Raw genomic sequence first — 21,041 nt, forward strand, 5'->3', positions numbered from 1 at the left:
TTTGCAGCATGTCGCCCACAGTGATCACCTGAAATACTAATTAGTTATATCCACTGGCATAAATACTGCATTTAAAGAAAAAAATTAAAAACCTCTTTATTAGTGCTGCACTGTACACCAGTCAGCCCGGTAAAGTGGTTGAAGACCACACAAAGACAGCTTCACTGAAGGCTGGCCGTACACAGCCCAAATCGGTCCTTTTTTCCTTACTTCTCCATTCTGCATTTCTCTAGAAACTCAAGAAGTCCACTTCCGCTTCTCCCCTATTATCCTGTCAAGTGATAAATGGCCTTTGCTTTAGGCGGCATGGTCATGGTGTGGGTGCATGTGCCAGTGCCATGCCCTACCATGTAAGCACTGTCTCTGGTTTCTGTGACGTGCCAGCCTCTTGCCCCATGTACGAAGCTGCACTGCAGTTGGCGCATATTTACAACTTGGATTAAAAGGTGATGCAATTATGTCCAGAACTCTACAGTAATTGAGACTGCATATCATAATTACTAGCTAACCATGAGGGAGAGAGAGAGAGAGAGAAAAAGAAAAATACGAAAGATTTGTCCGTACTGCTTTAAAAACATCTAGCAGAGCCAAATGTTCCCTAAGCAGGACACCTGAATGGAATGGTATAATACATCCCTTGTAGGACACAGTAAAATACTCTTTTTTCCTTTCATTAGGGACAATGAAATCAAGATGTGGTTTATATTAACATTTCTTTTTACATTTATTCTGGTGGCTTCTAGGAGAAAATCATGAAGTGTCCCTACATAGCCTATATAGAGACAACATAAGACAACCATTCGGCTTTGTGTGCACATCAAAGTCACAATCAATTACAAAAGTGCACAACCCTCACTAAATTGTTGTGCCCTCAATCTGCCCGTTCAATTCATTGCTAAAGTTAAGGCTTTACAATGCACGTCAGCATGCAAGCATAAGCACAACAGCAGTGCATGCATCAGGTGTCAAGGTTTTATTTCAAGCAGCACATGCATTGTGACAAATAATGTGCAGCAATAAACAGTGAACAGCAGCATGCAAGACATGAAGAACAGAACAATTTAAATACATTACAAAAGTGTAGATAAATAACAACACCTTGTTCAAAAATGAGTGAAAAGAGACTTCCGTATGCCTTGTGTGCAATAACACCGAGTCAAATAGAATTAAAACAAATATACCATAATAAATAATACAGCTTGGTTAAGGTACACCCAATGCTCCACAAGTAAACATAGGATTCCATTGTAAGAAAGTAGCTTGGACTTGTTGCTAGCAGCGTGATGAAATAAGTAACTGAATAACTAAACGTATAAGCACAGGGAAGGAGATGCACACCAGGACTACTTTCAAAAAGTTTTATTTGAGAACCTGCATAAAGCATACATATGCACATTTTTACTACTTTGTATGCATGCCAGAGGTGCAATGACCTTTATTAAAATCTTGACTTGTTGGACCTGAGGCATGTCCATCATTTGTACTTCAATTTATTTTGTTAGTTTGTCTTTACTTCTAGATATTATGACAGCACTGTGGAACATTGTGCCTATTTACAAAAGAAATTTTTCTATTCAGAAAAAAGCCGTAAGATTTAATATAGTCATTATGACCGCCATTTCTCACCGACATCACATGCTATTAGCTGCTACTAAAACCTCTGGCCCATAGACGTACTTGTGACCGTGCTGTTCTACTACATAAAATTGTTCATGCGAAAACTTATGTCAATGCACCTATTGTTTGTAATGCAACTCTTCTTCTCGTCCCACCAGAAGTAGTCATCGTCTTAACACTGTTCCTTCGAATTCATCGATTGATTGTTTTAGGTTTTCCTTTTTTACACATACAATTACGATTTGGAATAGCCTTGAGGGGTCCTTGCGCGAGTTATGGAGTGATGAATTTGCCGACCTATTGCCTAATTATGTTGATTAATCAACTAGCTCTTCCTGATAATGTTTTTTCTATATTTGTTTTCTTTTTGCAACTAAAATGTATTCTTCGATTGAATGAAATATGTATGTACTCACTCCTGCAATATCTTGCTATGCAAGATGGCAGTATATGTTAAAGAAAATTAGAAAATTTGGTAGTCTACACAAATGTCAGGCACAAGTTTCTTTTTCTCAGCAAATGGTCTGAGGCTATCAATGTCAAAGTAGTGTCTCAGGTACTGCAAGCAAAAGCTTAAATGAATGAATGAATAAAAACAACACTCGCGCACCCTTTATGCGCGCCCAACCTTGCCACACCAATGTCACAGATAGTAGTGAACGTGTAACAACACAAGGTGCATTCTAATTTCTTAAGGACATACCATGTGCTGCTACTTAAAATTATGCCAGCAGTGTTAGCTTGTAAAAGTGTCTTAGAAGTTCTCAAAAATTTTATTTTTTAATGCCAATATTTACAGCAATCTCTAGTGTTCCAGTCTTTTCTTTTTTGTTGAAGTAAAGAATGAAGAACCTGTTCTGCATGCAAAAAAACTCATATGCTGAGAATGCATTTCTGCTCCATAGTACCTGTGCCCAGCTCTTGAATGACTAATGTGGCCAGCTGCATGGAACCTCTACCATAGAGGAAGGAAAAATACTAGGAGAGAGCATTATGCCAGGCAGCTAGAATGCGCAAGGACACCTACTCTTGACACCACACCTCCTTTCCTTTGGAGCCCACCAGTGTGTTGACTGTTGGGAAATAGGGCCGACATAATTGTCAGATCTTTTGAGGCAATGTTTGGTTCGTGGTGGCTCTTACTGACACTCTCATCATGATTGGCCTTCGCCATCTGCTCTCAACTTTGCACTATGTGCGCTTCGCAGCTAGAAATTACTGCTTGCCTATGACAATGTCAGGGTATGTTTACCGTGAGCCTTTCCTTTACTTTTTCCTTGACTAGGCTTTCAAAGTCTTATGTGACTCCTCACTCCATGGTCTTTGCCCAAGAACATACTTCACAGAGACAATGTCACCACCACCAATACTTTTTGTTAGGCATTATTCACACTGTGTAACCAGGAATGCATCTAATACATTTTGTTTTATTGTTATAATTCATATTTGTCCAATTAGATATTTTTTCACACTGCGGCAATGGAGCTGATAAGTAAATAAGTGAATGAACACAGGAGTGCATGAGAGAGAGCCTGTGCACCTGAACGTGAGCAGCATACAACAGACACCAAGAAGAACAAGCAAGACCCACATACACAAAGACGAGCACAAAAGCATAATTTGACGCCAACCATGCCAGTTCAAAGAACCCTGGAACAAATCTTAATGCTGCAATCACAACAGCACAGTTGATGTGTGGAAAAAAAAAAGCCCTATTAAGCATCTATTTCCATTAGCTGCTGCTTGCTTGAAGAGCAGATAGCCAGCATAATCGTGCCAAATAGGCACAAAAAATGACATTCATTTTTTAATGCCTTAAGTTCCCTAATGACATTACTTTTGGGTGCAGTTGTCAGATGTCCAAATTTGATATCATTTGATGTGGTGATGTCGATGACAGCATCTTCTGAAGTGAGCAATTTTAAGGTACTAAATAAAAAATAAGTATGCATTTACAAGTTTACTGTGCAAGGCTTCATGAATCGTCAATCATAAAAGCAAGCATACTATAGTGCCGTTAGCTCGAGTTTGTTGGTGTCTTTTACAACATTGTACATTATTACAGTTGCAACCAACCATAGCAACTTTGGCCATTCCAAGTCAAATCCAAAGCCCACAATCAAAATGATCGTGTATCATCAAAGCCGTTCTAATGCTGACCCGACGAATTTTTTTTTAATGGGAATGCTTGCAGCATTACAGCAGTAATATGTAATCATTTGGTGCAGCTTGTTATTATTACTCCACATTCAGTAAATGCTGCTCAACAGTGAACAAAAACACAAGGCCAACAGTAAGCAGCAGCCAATTAAGCATGTTGTCCCACGCACGGTATGTTGCAAAACACATTTATATTTGTAGACATTAGTAACTTTTGTAACATTTACATAAAACTTTGTAGGCTAGCGAGAACAAAGCTATGTGGCCAAATATAAGACAGACAAAGAATTACAACTGTGCTAGTACAATTTGCACCATCTTACTTAAAGGGACCCTCAAACACTTTTTAAGCCGCCACCTTTCTTGTGCAGGTTGCATAGACCAACGGTTGGAGATCCTTGTAGCATAGGTCCAATATCAAAATATTTAATATTTTAATGATGCAAACAAAGCACTAAATTGCTGACGACCACATTATTACCAGTGGGGTTTGCCAGAACTATTTGTGCCGGAATCGATGTCGCCACTCGCTCGTTCATGATTAGTTAAAAACAAAGTTGCAGATAACCACTGCACTGCAGCAAGAATGTGATAAATTAATATTTGCTTTTATTTTTGTTTGCTGTACGTTTATATTAACACTTTAGTGTCCATGCCTATTCCCATCGATAGCCAGCTATCGATGGTTGAAAATTCGCTTTCTGCCAATTTTTGAGCGCTATTAGACAGCTCGCGCCATGTATTAGGTTACTCAAAAACTATATATTCAGCATCACTTTCCTGTTCCCCCCCCAGTGCGGGGATGTTAAAAAGCTTCCAGAAAAGGGTGTGGTTAGCGCGATGAGCACTCGTACTTCCCAACGTTGATGTTATTCTCTGTTGAATGTGTTGACGGCATTCACTGCTCATCAATGGAGACGCATTTCTGCTGATTCTGGTGTATCTGTGCGCAAATTTCTGGGCTTTGGAAGCAGCACTGACATGGAAGACAATTTCGTTTTTTTTTTTCTCCAATCCATTTCAAAGCTGCTATGTGCTGATATAAAGATATCCTGCGTGTTCTACAGGTCACAGTTCTTATCAGCAGGGTATTAAATTTGTTGGTGGTATTAAAAATGGGGGGGGGGAGACGAATGACACTGCAATACCACACCACAAAACACGATAGGAGCGCTGGCTGCTCTTCTGCATCTGGCCTCTGAGCATTGTTCTATGTTATAGAGAGGTGTACCTCTTGTGAAAGCTTCTCTTCTTGTTTGTGTACGCTTATAAGCAGCCTCGTTCTGCTTGTGCATTACCCTCATGAGTGCTGTTCAAGCGGTACATGTTTCTCGCCTCCGTGCATCATTGTTGCTGCTACCTTTCCATTGTTTGTATTGCTAAGCTGAATTGCCTGCGCAGGCTATGAAAGAAGAAAAGAGATGTTGCGCAGTCACAGGATGCTTGACCAGTAGCAGCAACTGTGCCTCTCAGTTATTATCGTCAGGGAAGCTCATTTACTCGATGTAAACAAGATTATATGGTGCAGCTCCATGTGGTAGGTTACCATGGTAACGGCAGCACCATCACACCCGGAGTCTGTGAACACAGAAGAGCCAATTGTGGAGTGCAAACTTTCGATACATAGGTGCTTCGAGCTCGTACCGTTGGCAGGTGGGATTACGTCAGTGGGTGAAAGAAATTGGGACAGGACACAGTGTAAAATTCGAGCTGGGGGCATGTATTTTTCTTCTTTTACTCCGAAATTTCTTGGCTGAATAACTTCAGTCTGTGTAGCCCTATCAGTGCCACTGTAGCACTTATCTCTCCTACCGTCAATCTTTGCAACCCACGACAAAAAAAAAAAAGTTGGCCCTTCTGCTCCATGAAGATGGCTAACAAGCAAAGCTGAAATGTGCGGCCCGAGTGTTTATCACTGGGTTAATTCTAAGAGTTCATTAAAGTATTTCTCAATTATGAGGTTACACACAGGTTCAGCTGTGACGGAGAGAAAGACGTCACTGATGGTATGCCCGCAGTCCGCCGTTGTCGCTTGCGTTTGACGTCTCGAGTTTGCTCGCCGGTATGGTTAGCAGCATTTGCCCACCATTGCCGTTTGTGATTCTTCGAAATTAAATTGCTTTAAAATTAAATCTGTCCATTACGTAACACAATGAATGGCTCATACTCCCTTAAGCAATGGCTCATACCACCGTAAATGCAGCCTCCCCATTATGACGACAGAAGTGAAGTGGAATTCTATGCTGGAATGATTAGCGGCAACGCAGCCAGTTGAGGAAGCAGACGACGACGAACGCGGGAGCAGTGGCACAAGCATGAGCTCTAACGAGCCAGCTGCAGAAGAAAACAACGACGCTCAAGCCAATGCTGATGATGATACTTTTCTGTACACAGGCGAATTTTTGCCTAGGCATATAAAGCTTCAATTTAATGGTGGCTTGAAGAAAAGCATTTGAGGGCCCCTTTAAGCCAAAAAGTGCCAGCAAACGTTTTATGTGCATTCCAAATGACAGATGCGCTTTGATAAGCTTTAGCACAGTACAGAAAATGTGTATTACGCCTAATAATGATGCTTAATGATGCTCAAGCAATGACAGGAGACCGACATGCGTCTATGAACTGGTGTCCGAAACGAGATGCCGCCATACGGTGTGGCGCCGAGATGGTGACGATTGTGGTCGTTAACAAAGTTGGTGCCATCCTATACACTTGCTTTCGTTGAGAGGTGGTTGGTGATACGGTGAACAAGTCATCATGTTGCCACTAATAGACAGTTTTAGCAAGGCATTACTGTCTTACTGTTACCAATATGGACTGCCACAACTGTGCATGCGCAAAATTTACCGGATGGCTACTGTTTGTTACTGTGGTGGCATAATAACATGGAAGTGTCCAGGCCATCTTTTCAACCCTATCTTGCCCTTGTTACTTGCTCTCCACCAGGACAGCAAGAAATAAATGATAAAATCAGTCATCACTTAGTCTCATCTCACGCTATGGAGAAAATATAAGTGCTGTTTTGTCATGATTCAGGCAGGCTGTTTACTTTGACGCTGCTAGGTCTACAGGGACAGCATCAACGCGAAAAAGTGTCATTTCCATCTAAAGGATTGCACCACATGACTGCACAACACTGTGCTTTGACGCCATCTCTACTGCGTGGTCGCAACGACAGTTGCAGCAAATGGTGATTTTGCGAGGGGGAGGGGGGGTAAGAAATAATTTTTATTCTTGGTAGATTTTCATGAAACTGGCTGCATTTGTGTATTTCAATGTGCTAATTTACATTGTTTTCTTGTAGAGTGAATAATGTTCTAGAAATTTAAAGAATTCAGTTTTTTGCACAACTTGCTTGGAGGTGAACTATTTACTAAACTATATATGTATGGCGTAATAAAGATTAACATACAAAAACGATTTGGAACCAACAAAGTGCAAAACAGCAAGAATAATGTTCTAAGCCAATTCTATATCAAGTGAGAGCATGGCGAACTTTTGAATTAAGAACCCATAGTAGCACCCGGGATAAATTATTACTTTTTGAAAAGTTCTGTAACATTATTTGTTTATATTATAGGCCTATTGCACACTCTAATTGTCTACCTTTCTACCAAAAAAAAAAAAAAAATATGGCGGTAGGGCAAGTAGAACCACACATATTGCTACAGAACTGCGACACCATCGAAAATGCTGTTTTGAGAAAATGAGAAAAAAACATTTCAAAACATGTTCACAGTGACTGAGGCAAAGGCCAAATCAACCAAGCATGATACAGGGGTCCAATCAAGCAAAAATAAATACTCGGCACAAACCTGCAGCAACGGAACGTGAACAGATATTAGCTCCCATTGGACCTAATGCATTGGTAACCCCACTGTTGCATCGCAACTGTGGGACCGTTCCCGCATCCTGCGTTGCGAGCTGCCACCTAGCGCCAATCAGAGCGGCCATGTTGACTTTTTATGTCGCTTGGCCAAGGCTTAACAATAGGATTGGCCGCTAAAAACGCCGGGGGCAACAACTATGACACATTTTCGGTTTCCACCAGCAAAAGCATGGCCTTTGAGATCCGTACTTGCTATCTAAAGATGGTGTCTATGATGCGTTGGGGCCATAAAATTGGTTTTGGTGCATAGCTGTTCTGGGGTGATAACGCCATATACGCGAGCCAAATGCTGTACGTGCGAGTGAAATCGTGCGAGGGTCAGCCGATGATTGCGGCTCAATCTCGCAGGCGCAAAGGAGAAAAAGGCAAGGCGGAAGCGCGCTTCTTCAGTGGCGCGCGAGGCACGGGAGAGGGGGTTTACTCTGGCGGCGCCCGCGCGGGCCATATCTTGAAAGCTATCTGCGTTGGGGGCAGAGTCTAGGCAGTGTGGATGCGTCGGTGGCTCGTAGCTTTGTGCGTGCTTGTGTGTTCTCGGCGCTCAGTTTGCGTTGAAGCGATAGACAGCATGAAGGTCACATCGCTCGCTGCTGCTGTGGCGCTTCCTCACACCTGCGTTTCGATAGCGAGTGTCGCACTCATCGAGTGTGATGTGTTCCCTGTTTGCTTGTGTGCGATGACACCATTCCTTTTAATAAAGTTAACAAGCGAATGTTTATACAAGTTTATACGGACAATAAAACTACTACAGTCGGATCTCGTTAAGGGGGGAGGAGGGGATGAAAAATAATTTTTTGTTTCTTGACAGAAAGGGCTGAAATTTGGCACACACACTGTACATTGCAATAGAGAGGCAAATCTAAAATTTCATTAAGATATCTTCATTAGTTTTTGTTTTATAAGAATTTACAAAAGTTTACAAGTTCCTTGCTCGTGGAAAGCCTGGCACAGTAACGAAACATGGTACGGAACTGGGAATACTGTGTATGTTTGCCCAAATGTCTAATCTATATCAAGACAGTGTTAGATTTTTTTTTAGTGCCCTCATAATTTTTTACTCGATATGACATGCATGTGACTTGTGTTTCACTGCATAGAGCCATGTAGTTATTCTGAAGCAATTAAATAATAGAAAAATAAATGAACATTTCAAGACTGTCTTGATGTGCAGCACAGTTTATGGATCACAGCAAAACAAACTGGACCAAAATCGGTCCAGCCATTGTTGTGCTATGCTTTCCACGAGCGAGGTGACCAACAAAAAAAAAAAAAAAAAAAAAAACACTATTGAGAAAACGACCTGCAAAGTTTTGCAAGCAGTGCAGGTTTATTAGAACGCATCAGGGCGGTAATTTTTGGCATCAGTGCTGCCAAGCATCTTCTTGCACCTTTGCCTCTTCGTTTGGTGGGCTTTGAAAATTTGATAGCCTGGCTAGTCCATCAAATTGAACTTCCGTTCAGTTGTGGACATCGCGCGAAGGGAGTCCCGCACGGCTGCATGCTCGTGATTCTGCCGTCACCGCTGACACGAAACGCGTCTAAATCGTGCGCTGTTCGGGCGACTATTTGTCCGGTGAATCTTCGGTTATCACACTGTAGCTCGTCGACGGTTGGGGCTCGCTCGGAGGCGGCGTGTCCGTGTCGCACGATGCACCAAACTAAGTGGTGACCTTCGACCCACGTCGATACGATCTCGGCTGATTCGCGCGGCCGTACGCCGAGGCGCGGGAGCTTCCGTTGGCGCGTCTTCCGTCGACTGTGTTGTCGGTACCGATGGCACAGGGCAATTGTCGGTTTCGCTGCTTGAGTCAGACGGTGCAAGATATCGCGGCACGTAATCCACAGGTGCAAGGTAGCGCGGCACGTTCAGTCGGGTGCTCCTCCACTTCTCCCGCTAATCGCCGTAGGAGGCTTGCGCTTCCGCATTCCGAAGGCGTGCTTCGTCCAAACTTTCATCTCCAACAAGCGATGATCCATAACTAAACTGGGCGCTCTCAGAAATCCGAATTCTGCGTGTCAAGTGAAGACGACGGCATGGTTTGCGAAGCAGACAACTGCGGTTGCCATCTTGCCCGCTGCCGCAGCAGTAACCAATGGGAAGACGCCTTTCACCACGGCAGCCAATCGGAGGCCCGCTTTCATCGGAGGGCCCGTGTGACTACCTCCAGCAGACCCGCGCTTCTTTTGTGTTTGTGCGTTTGTTACAAGATGGCGACGACCGACGAATTGAGAAGCGGAACGGCGAAACATTGAGCTTTCGAACGATACCAAGATGGCGGCGCTCGGTGGCGGGAAATACGAGATATGGCTCCGTGAACGGCGGTGATTTTGCGCGATTTAAAGCTGTTCTCTCGCCCTGTGCACTGACAAATTAATTTTTTTCGGGCACTTTTAGCGCGTTTTCAGCCAAACCATTTTGATACAGCGTAGATTAGGTATTGCAGATACCGAAATGCGGGGTTTCCAAAAACCGATTTTTCTCGTGATTTTCGCGATCTGATCCCCGCGTCCCCCCTTAATCGGCGGAGTTGCCGAGGCTAAATCTGCTTCCCTGCCGCCCTCCTCCCTCACCTTCGACGGTCTTCGGGCGTGTTCACCCGTTGAGATGCCGGTGCAGCCCGCTCCCTGAAGTTTCGTTTTCTGTCGTTATCGGGAAGCGAGCGTTGGCCGGCGTGGGCAGTTGCGCTCCCTATGCGCTTGCGCGCCGCGGTATTTCACGACTCGCACCGTTCGTGCGTCATGCTATGGTGCTCGAATACTTCAAAAATACATATTTCTTTTCATTCGAACAAATTTTCGGACCCGTTCGAGTTCGAATTATTGAGATTCGACTGCATTCTTACTTTGTATAGCTGTCTACTAATTTGCTATTGCAATCAATGCTTCGGCTTTCAGGCAGAACTGCAGCTTTTCTCCAACAGTAAGAATTAAAATTGTGTGGTGCACCACTATTGTCATTTCTCAATTTTTTTCCTGTTTCTCGGCTCTCACAATTCCAACTCTTAAGTCTTCTTCTTCTTCTTCTTTTTTTTTTAACGGTCCCATAAAAAACGTATCAGCGGGGTTCTACTGCATGAAAGACAAACCAGCCTACGCATCCACACTACTGACTCTCTTGACCTGCATCCCTAACTTTGGCTAGTGGGAGCACACATTGTGCAATCTTTAAAGCAGGCATTGCCACTGTTAAAAGGGAGTTAAAGGCAAACATGAACTTTGGGTAAAGATTCTGGTCCGGAAGATCTTTTGGTGTCAATTCTGCACAGGTTACAAATATGATACTTGCAAAATTACAAGACTACATTTTCTGATAAAAACGAGCAAAAATATACGTAGGCCCCATGCCAGCACAGTGCGATAGTCCTACACCGTGCCAAGGTTATCGGAAGTCATGCTTTGCCAGACTACCATCTGTGATAAGTCAAGAGGGCCACACAGACATGGCACCAAACACTCCCCACAAATAGCATCAACAGCCGAGTGGTGTGTGTGTTATCAGCTAGCACCACTAGCAACAACTTCGCAAAGAAGTTGCCACAGTGTTTTCAATATGCAGTGCTGCACATTTTTTAATTATTATTATGTCTTAGTATGTACCAAGAAAATTCGTCCAAGGAGGGGATGAGGGAAAAAGAAGCAAAATAAAAAAATTGGAGGACGCTTAAGCTTCGCTTTAAAGAGTGGAACACGATAGCATTCAAAGATCCCCCGAATGCTTCTCACGCTTCCCGACAACTGCAGCTTAAGCAACCGTAATGTTTACCAGGAAACACTGGCGGCGAAGGCTATGCACAAAGGCGATCGCGGAGATATTGCACAGCCACACCAAAAAAATTGCATAATTTTCAGGTTTCTGTTTTTGTTTCGTACTTTTAATATTTCAGTCTGAGAAGATTTAACATAAAAGGCATGCGCTGTGGGTGTTTTGTTTCATGACATTTGTTTGTGGATTGTCATTCTCAAAATTCCGAGGAATAGCTTTGCCAAGAATGCAAGACAAGGTATGAGTAACATTAATGATAGAATGGTGTGGCAATATAACCCGCATCTACCGCACATCATATAAGAAGGCATGGCATATACATGTACCTAAATATATGTGGAGGGCCTGCGTGGTTGGGGATGATTTTCTGCGCCACCCGCCGACGCCGGTTGCCGACACTGGATTTTCTGCGACACGGGGCCCTTAACGCTATCACGTTAATAGGTAGCTTTAGGTTAACTCTTTCGTTACCGCGCCTATAGAACATGGGTCACCGGTGACCCATAGGCTCCGCGCGAAAATTTAAAAATACCGGCGCTCCTATGGACTAGCTGCGCCATCTAGCGCATTTTCTAAGCACTTATCTTTGATTTCTTGCGTAGTTTGTTCTTTTTCCGCGCGGCGGCGATTTTTAACAGCCGTTCAAAGTGCGCGGTTCGCTTGTTTTGCTCACGAAGATGGCTGACGATCTGGCCGCCGGACCCGTGCGCTAACAACGTCCTTCTGGCGATTCTGTCGTGCCTGCAAGTGATTATTCTGCAGTTTCTAGCAGCAGTGACTCTGAAGATGATATCTAATCGTCGAATTTTAGTTCGGGCGATGGAAACTCGCAAAACAAGCCCGGATCGTCGTCAGCTGTTCGGCAGTAATCTAGCACTTGACAGGTGACAGATTTTTTAGGCCGCTTGAGATGTCCTAAGGATGTTGGCAATATTATATATCTAATTTACGGTGTCTCTACAGTATATGGCGGATATCTGTTGCCATCAGCCTAGCAGGGAGTCATGTTTAGCCCAAGAAGAGAACCCCGCCTCGGAATGATGCTGCGCAGTGAAGCAAAGCGGCTCACAAAAGCGATCGACGTTTTTGTGGTGTTTTTCACAGCGGAGGTAATAAATAGGATTTCCTTGAACACAAATAAGTATGCGTGGACGTAAATCCTGAAGAAGCAGTCCTATGGGGTACAAGTTGTGGGTGCTCGCTGACCCTCAGACAGGCTACACCATACAATTTTATGTGTACACGGGCAAGCGAGAGAAAGCAAGTGCAATCAATATTAGAAAAGCGGAGAAGATGCAAGAAGTGCTATCAGGACAAAGAACTTGACCATAAAACAATGCCATCTGTAAAACTGGCAATGTTTGCTTGTGTTTCTCTACAGCCAAAAACTGTTTTGCCCAGTGCCACGCCAACCTTACGAATATATTTTTTCCCACATCTTAGAGCTTTGAGATATGGTTGTAGATTTTGTTGCCACTACTAAACATTGTATTATGAAGCTATATTTGTTGCTTACACATTTTACAATTTCTTTTTTTCGGTAAAGGCATACCTTACGCTGTTTTGGTGCCATGTTCAGAGTTATGTTTGGTATTTGAGATTTTTTTTCTGACTTAAAATTTAGCATAAATTTCTAAAATACCCATGGTTCAACAGCTCATTTCTTTTTTTCTTTACTGATATCTATTGCAGTATTGTGTTCAAAAAATTTGTAGTGGAAAAAATTATCATTGCGGCACCTGATGGGACAAGGCACTTTCCACTATGCGGAAAATAAAAATTTGTAACTCATATGATTTATGAGCTAGACAATTCAAACTTTCCTCTTTTATGTACAATTGATTAGCAAACATTTTGTATATTTCACATTATTTTTCTTTTTTTCTCCTTTTGTGTTATGAGCACCACATTGGAAATGTTCTGTGCAATATTCAATGAATCTTGTTTTTCATGAATATTATTACTTGTTACACCTTAATATTTGTTTTTAAAAGTAATGTCGCTAGAAAATACGTTTATTTAGCTTTGTATTGATATATAGCATGACGGTGTAACCATGATAATGTGCACTACACAAAATAATTACGAAATCCTACAAAAAGGGGCACATTTTCCCACGGTAACGAAAGAGTTAACTTCCTTTTCTTTCATGCATAAAAAACAATGTATAAACGAGGCATTACAAAGTCTGAAGCTGGTTCCGTATTTCCGCATTACTAGTGCCAGTGCAATCCTGTGTTTGCATCATATTCTCAGAAAGTCTATCTTCAGTAAAGGTGATCCTATGGAGATATTGGAGCAGTAATCTACACACTTAAATCACCGCTGGTGAAATGAGTGCTCTAAGCTGCCAGTCTTACAGAACATGTGTGTACAACTATAATAGCTTGCAAATCACTGGCTCAGCCAAATATATACCCACCAATGTTTCAATAGACCGAAAAAAAAACAAAAAAAAAAAAAAAAAACGAAAGGATAAATGCTAGTACTCACCTCAAGGCAGATGGGTTCATTGTGCTGTACAACATAGTTGAGTCACGAAGGAATTTGAGAATTTTGTAGATCTTCTTGTTGGAGCACTGCACACAAAGAAACAGGTGGTGGAAGGTGGATGTTTTGTCAGACTAGATAACAGGTACAAGTAACGGCAAATGTGTAGTGCTATGTAAAAATAAAAGAGTAATGTATCGTAACTTGCAGGTGCAATATAATTACTAACGTTACCTTGAGGAACCAAAGTAGTGGCTGGCAACTCAAGCTGTGAGCGGCAATTCCCTTGCTGCCACCGTGGGAAAACCCCTTGTTTTCTAAACTAAACAAGGCTAATATGCCAGCAACCTGCCATGGCATTTCCTTCATATGAAGCAGGTGGTCTTGCATCAGCAGCGAGTTGGCCATTTGTTGCATGTCGCATTCTTGCTCATGGAAAATGAGAAACATGGTTCCAGTTTTTGGCTTGTCTATGTCAAGGACCATGATGTGGAGCATGTTCTTGCATCAAATTACCGTATTTACTCGAATCTAGGCCGACTCCGATTCTAAGCTGACCCCCCAAAAGTTCCAAGTCAGAAAAAAAAAAAAAAAAAAAACTTACCTCGAATGTAGGCCGAACGAAAAAGCGAGGACAGCATTCGCAAAATGAAACAGCATTTATTAAATATGAACATGCCGAGCTCATTCTATGTCACCATCGCTGCTAGCCTCGTCGCTATCTTCCTTACTGCTGACATCTTCAAACAGTGCGCTATATTCAGTACCATCCAGCGCATTAGAGATGCTGCATTTTTGGAAGGAGCGCACGTTGCGGCGCACGTTGCGGCGCACGCAAAAACCATCTCCCGTGGCTCCCTCCAACGACAGACCGATGCCGAAGTACCGCCCGGCTTGAACGTTTGACGATGCCTCTACGGCTAGCACAACTACTGTATTTACTCGATTCTCACGCTTCCGCGATTGTAACGCGCACCCGTTTTCCGTGAGGAAAAAGTCCTTTACCAGTACCGCGCACCTCATGCTTTCAAACTGAAATACAACTTTCTGTCATTTGGAAAAATAATTTCCTCCCGATGCACTGATGTTGCGATGAATACAAAAAAAGTCGCAGTTTCGCCCGAAAGGCGATGCATCGAATGCGGTAGCAAATTAGTAGACCGCTATTAACAAGCACGGTGTCACGCGCGCTCAAGCAAACATGAACACTCGCTCGTTGACCGCGGAAACGAACTGTCAAAACGCTGGAGCGCGCCTTCGTACTAGCATGCCTCTCGCTTCAACGCGGCGGACTTTACCCGTCGCAGATTGCTTTCAAGATAGGGCCAAGCCTGATCGTATCGCCGGAGTGGATCGTCGCAGATTACGTCCTGCTTCGGTCCACTGAAACCGTTCCGCATTGCTTTGCTGGCGAAAATCCTCTCCTTCTGTTCGCGCCAGTCCTGCTCGCAAGTTTCGGATTCTCCGAACGCCCGTGATGCGGCCCGATTTCCGTCCGTCTCCGCACAGATGATCACTTTCCTTTTAAATGCGGCATCATGATGAACTCGGTACTTCATGCTGATAGATAGAGCAGACGCTGAGAACGTGAAGACAGACGGTAGACTATTGCCTAAGCACGTGTACTGCAGCACACGGAGGAAGCTTCCGCATGCTACGGTAGCTAGGCTCGACGCGCGTGCGAGGCGGCCATTCTGAAATGCCGACGCAGATTTAGGGTCGTGTTGAAAGTGCGCGTTAGATTCGAGTAAATACAGTATTCGTTTAGAAAGTGGCACTATAGTGGCATCGCCCATTTGGTGCCATCACGATAACGCCACACCGCGCGCCGATGCTGCACCATACCGATACTACCGATACGACGCAGGTCAAAATGGCGACGTCGCTCGTGTACTTCAGTTGGCTACTGGCGCGGCTAGTAGCGGCTGCGATACTGACTTTTCTAGATGGCGCTAACTATGCACCATATTTATCAGTTTCAGTTAAAAACTGGCGCGTTTTTTTTAAATCCTCGAATCTAAGCCGACCCTAGAGTTTCGTATGTGATTATTTGAAAAAAACTATCGGCCTAGATTCGAATAAATACGGTACTTAAGTAATCAAGGAATGCAGGAGGCATACGTGAATATCTTGGCTAACATTAAAACCACCAAATTGGGTATTTAGAAAGCTGCTATAACCAATCTTTTTCCCCCAAAGGAACATGGCGGCATCAGCTGGTGACTTGGACATTTTCTTTTTCTATCTTCCCGAGCAGTCCATTCATTAAGGACATTGGGATATAATGAACGGGTGCGGCATAACACTCGAACCTCGTTATAACAAAGTTGAAGGGGGAGCCAAAATTACTTTGTTATATCTGTTACTTCGTTATATCCATTATTTGCATTTACTGCAATACATGCCTAATGGGGTGCACAATTGTAAACATTGAAATAAGAAGACGGCTTCGTGGCGCGTGGAACTGCTACATGGCCACGCGTGTGATGAAATTTCAATAAAAGAACAAAACAATCTTCAGCATGTGTAACACGCGTCTTCTTAGCACCTGACGTGACAGCCTTCAGACAGCTGCCTTCTTTTCCATTGAGATGGTCTTTCCCTTCTGCTTTCCACTTCGCTCCACGCGGTCGAGCAGCATGTGGCAGACAACACAGCACTCCGCTGTGTGATCGCGGACGTAAGCGAACTTTGCCGCACCGACTTGGCTTGGCTGGCTCGTGGCCTCAGAGATTGCACTGGTGCCGATGCAATCGCGGAGGCCACGCCCAGCTGCCAGCCTGCGCTGTGCACCGCAGGAAAAGGGATACGTGAACGCACTAATCTTTCGCCTCGCGAAGTGTAGCCGCGCAGGCAGGCGTATGCATGGCCTGGCCGTGACTCCCGAGATTCCACCGGGGAGATATTGGAGGCCAGGCACAGCTGCGGCTGCCCGCGTGGCGTACAGCAGAGAAAGAGAGAAGTGAATGCACTAATCTTTCGCACCACCGTGCAGCATGGCACGACTCGCGCAGGCTTGCGCGTGACCCCCAAGATTGCGTCGGGGAGATCTCGGTGGTCATGCCCAGCTGCGCCTGCCTGAGCAGCGCGAGAAGTGAATGCACTAATCTTTTGCACTGCAGCACGTAGCCATGCAGCGTGATGCGGCTTGCGCAGCCAGGCAAGCAGGTCAGTGTAGAAGTGCGATAGTAAGCTGTTGCTGGGCCGCTTGAGCGCAGCGAAGTGCTGTGGTGAGAAAGACCCGTGTTGCTTGGCAGCGTATACGGCGCGGAGACACCGGAGTTCGGAACTGCCGCAGTGAACAAGTGCCGAACCCCCAAGGAAAGCGATGGTCTTAGTGCGCAATGGTCGGGTATTTTTTGGTTTCGGAGACAAATCTAGTTCATTTTATCCAATGGCAGGAGAATTTCACTTCGTTAAAATGAGGTTTTACATACAGTGTAGACCACTTATAACGTAAGTCGCCGGTGTCGTGAATATCTGCACTATAAGTGGTACCGCACCAAAACATCGATTTTCAAGCCCTGCACGTATGCAAAACATGTAGACCAAGCAGCCGTGCGTATTCGAGAATCGAAGCGTGCGACTGGGAATTTTGCATCCATTTAAATTTATGAACGTTGAAAGGTTAATTTCCAAGTATCCACAATCTTCACATGAAGCAGACAAAGTACCGTATTTACACGATTGTAAGTCGACTCGAATGTAGGTCGACCCCCCCAAAATTGCATGTCTCAAAAAAAAAAAAAAAAAAAAAATTGTGTGTGTGTGTGTGTGTGTGGGGGGGGGGGGGGGGGGGAAACCACGCGAGTGCATTTCACACAAGGGAAATTTATTGATGGGGTTGCTAAGACTACTCATCGTCACTAGAGTTGACCTCACTGGTACTGCTCCCGTCATAGCTGCTGCGGTCCCACAGCACGTCGTCATCAAAAGTGAGTCTACACTTTGCGAACGACCGCACCACGACATCGCGCGGTACAGCTCCCCACGCAGAGAGGACCCACCCGCACACAGTAGCCAGAGAGGCCAAATTTTCTCGCGCTGAAGCCGCCACTGCCGCACCACACGTTCACTGACTCCAGACTTGCGTCCTGCTGCGCAGTTGTTAGTTTCCTCAACATGGAGGATAGCAGCCCGTTTGAATGCTGCTGAGAACGAGCGCCGAAAGTTCTTGGCACTCATGACAGGCGCGACGATTCAGCACAACAGCAGAAGTGACAGATGCGCGCGGCCGTCGAAAACAATCGTATCTCAAAAAAAAGCTCTTCCGCCAACTACTAATACCCCCCAAACGACGGCTCTTCCATGATCGATGCTCCCACAAGAGCCGTGCACTCGTGGTGCGCGCAATCAAAATGTATGCAATACAGTAAATTATTACGCTACGCTTCTACCGTAACCATAAAAACGTAGGTGCAAAGTTGTAACCACGCCGTAGCGCCCCAGATTTCTCATTTCTCTTGCCGTTACTAGCGGTACACGGTTCGGTTTCGATTCTAAGTCGACCCCAACATTGGATTGCCAAATTTGAAAAAATGGGTCGACCTACAATCGTGTAAATACGGTAATATTAAAAAAAAAAAGTCTCAGTTTCGTCCAAAAGGCGAAGCATCAATTGCGATAGCAAGTTAGTAGAGAGCTATAAGGAGTAGGGATAGTAGTTTTATCGGCTGCATAATCTTGACACATTCGCTTACTAATTGAATTAACAAGCGTGGTGTCAACGCGCACAAGCAAACATGAATAGACTCGATGACCGCAGACAACCACTGTCAAAACGCGGGCGTCTGGAAACGCGACCGCCGCAGCGAGCGAAGGTTCGTGCGGTCTATCGCTTAAACGGAAACTGAGCGGCGTAAGCACAGCGCATACAAAGGTCAGAGCCATGTGGAGATTGCTTCCAAGATACGGTGCACGCGACAACACCGACAGCCGGCACGGCGCAAGCGCATTTGTTGGCAGAGTAGAAGCCCCCTCCCGTGCTGCCTTCCCACTTTGCTCCTTTCGCGTGGGAGATAGCGTCGCCAGTTTCCCTTGCGCCCGGTTGCAAGATACGCATTTGGTGCCACAGCAAAGCGTCACCCACCCTCCCGTCCCCTGACGGCCTTTCGCGCGAGGACGTCGACGTGCATTCGCTCTCCGTGAAGGCGCACGTCCCCCACGTGCTTTTACTCGCACATACGGCACGCGGCGACGATTTTATCGCCCTTGGACTCATGCTCCTCCTCCGCATCGCCCGCGTTGATCTCCTCTCCCATCGGTTGGCACACCTCGTTGAGAAGCGTGCTCGCTACCGCCACTTTCGGCGAGATTTTCCTGCGGAAGCCGCATTATAACCGGTATTTCGTCTCACGCGGCTGCACTGTAAGTGGTATGCGTATACATGGAGTGCTGTGGGAAATTTAACGGGAGTCTGAAAAGACCGTACTATATCTGGTCCTGCACTATAAGCGGTTATGTTATAAGTATAGTACTTGGATCTCTATGGGGACTTGAAGGGGAATTTCATTTACTTCGTTATATCCAGTTTCGTAATAATGATGTTCTAGTGTACTTGCTCAGCTGCTGGTCACTCACCGTTAATGTATATTCGCCCTCAGATTCTGGCTCCGTCTTCCTGATCTTTGCTGGGGCTCCCGCAATGCCTCCAGTGATGACAGTGGCCACAGACATAAACCCTGTTAACAGAAATAGAGCACATAAACGAGCAAGGCATGTTACTACTGCACTGTTAGTTTACCTTTTCTAATAAACGGTCGTGTGAATACCGTAGAACCTCGTTGATACGATCCAATTTTGTGTATTTTTCCGGCGCCAACATTCGTGATGGTGAACACGAAAATCATGGGGACGGGAAACCAAACCAAGTCAAGCTGGTGGGGTATGACGGCATATGATGCTGCGAAAGCGAAACACGATGCTCACTTCACACCGCCTGTAGCAGGGAAAGGTGGTGGCGCATTTGGGTTATCACCTATTAAACGTGTGCAAGATACGCTTCCAACGGCAGTAGACCACACGTGCTGTGAAACAGATACTTATCGTAATGGGGCACGTTGGAGGTGATAGCTGTTAATGTGACATGCGATGACCCGCGAGGAGATTTGCTGGTACCGAAATAGGAAACTGAGTAAGCACCAACGTTTTCCCGCGACACGAGTGGGCAAGTACTGCAGGAAGCTGCTGCAATGGGCGGCAACTGTTCTCAAATGCGCGTGCCTTACACCTTATCTTGTTTAAATTGGATCTACAGGCCGGAAGACTTACTATATTATTGTAGTTTGGCGATGTACTGAGCGTTGGTGATGAAAGATGAAGTTTTTTGGGAACATATGAACCGGTAAAAAATAAGCATAATTGGGTCATTTGTTGTGTTTTCGATCGCGAACATTCGTGCCAGGAAATCATTCAAAACGGGATTGTACCAAAGAGGTTCTACTGCATAATAATGATTAAAGGGGCCCTGAACCCACTTTGAAGGCTACATCGGAGTGGTGCGGGGCCACAATGCTCCACCTTCAAAATGTCACCGCAGCGCGCAGTTCAAATTCATTTTGGATGTCAACGTAGACGCCACTACTTCGCATTTTGGTGCCTACGACACGCTAATCTTAGGTCAAATGTGGTTGTCCTCAGCGAGCCGCAGTGCGCTTAGCTAGTGGACTCGTGGCGGCACCCCACAGCGGCCGCGGTGTAGCCGACCCCAGCGACTAATTGCAGCCACATATTGGAATGTGCTTTATTACGTAATAAAAGCAGACAGAAGAGAATGAGGATCATGGCTTCTGTTGAAACGAGAGTGTTTTGAGAGAAAGGTGACTTGGCGCTCCACTTGCGAGCTCCTCGCACAGCACACGACAGCAAATCTTGGCTGAGATGTTCACAGCAGCGTATGCTACCTGTGGACTATGTTATTTCACCAAGCCCGAGGGGTGGTTCAGGCCCCTTTAACACTGTTGCACAAAGCGACGAAGGGACAGGACTTAGGCGAGAAAAACAACACACGACATCTCAGCGCAATGGTCTCGCTTTGCGCAACAGTGCTAATCATGTCGAACCAACTAGCCCCATTGCGGAATGTTTTTGTATAATAATGCATCAGGTCTTTTTAGCTCAGCAGCTGTG

General features: G+C 44.9%; 1 protein-coding gene across 2 annotated transcripts in view; it reads right to left on the reverse strand.

Annotated features, from left to right (window-relative positions):
• Positions 1-21,041, reverse strand: part of LOC119446786 (tumor protein p73) — a 73,873-nt gene that overhangs the window by 22,603 nt on the left and 30,229 nt on the right. For both annotated transcript variants that reach the window (XM_037711335.2, XM_037711334.2), the window contains exons 11-12: positions 19,494-19,594; positions 13,917-14,002 (exon numbers count right to left, since the gene is read on the reverse strand). In XM_037711335.2, coding sequence (XP_037567263.1) covers positions 13,917-14,002; positions 19,494-19,594 — 187 coding nt within the window. The remainder of the gene's footprint in view (positions 1-13,916; positions 14,003-19,493; positions 19,595-21,041) is intronic.

Source organism: Dermacentor silvarum, chromosome 3 (genome assembly GCF_013339745.2).
Source record: "Dermacentor silvarum isolate Dsil-2018 chromosome 3, BIME_Dsil_1.4, whole genome shotgun sequence".
Classification (NCBI taxonomy): domain Eukaryota; kingdom Metazoa; phylum Arthropoda; class Arachnida; order Ixodida; family Ixodidae; genus Dermacentor; species Dermacentor silvarum.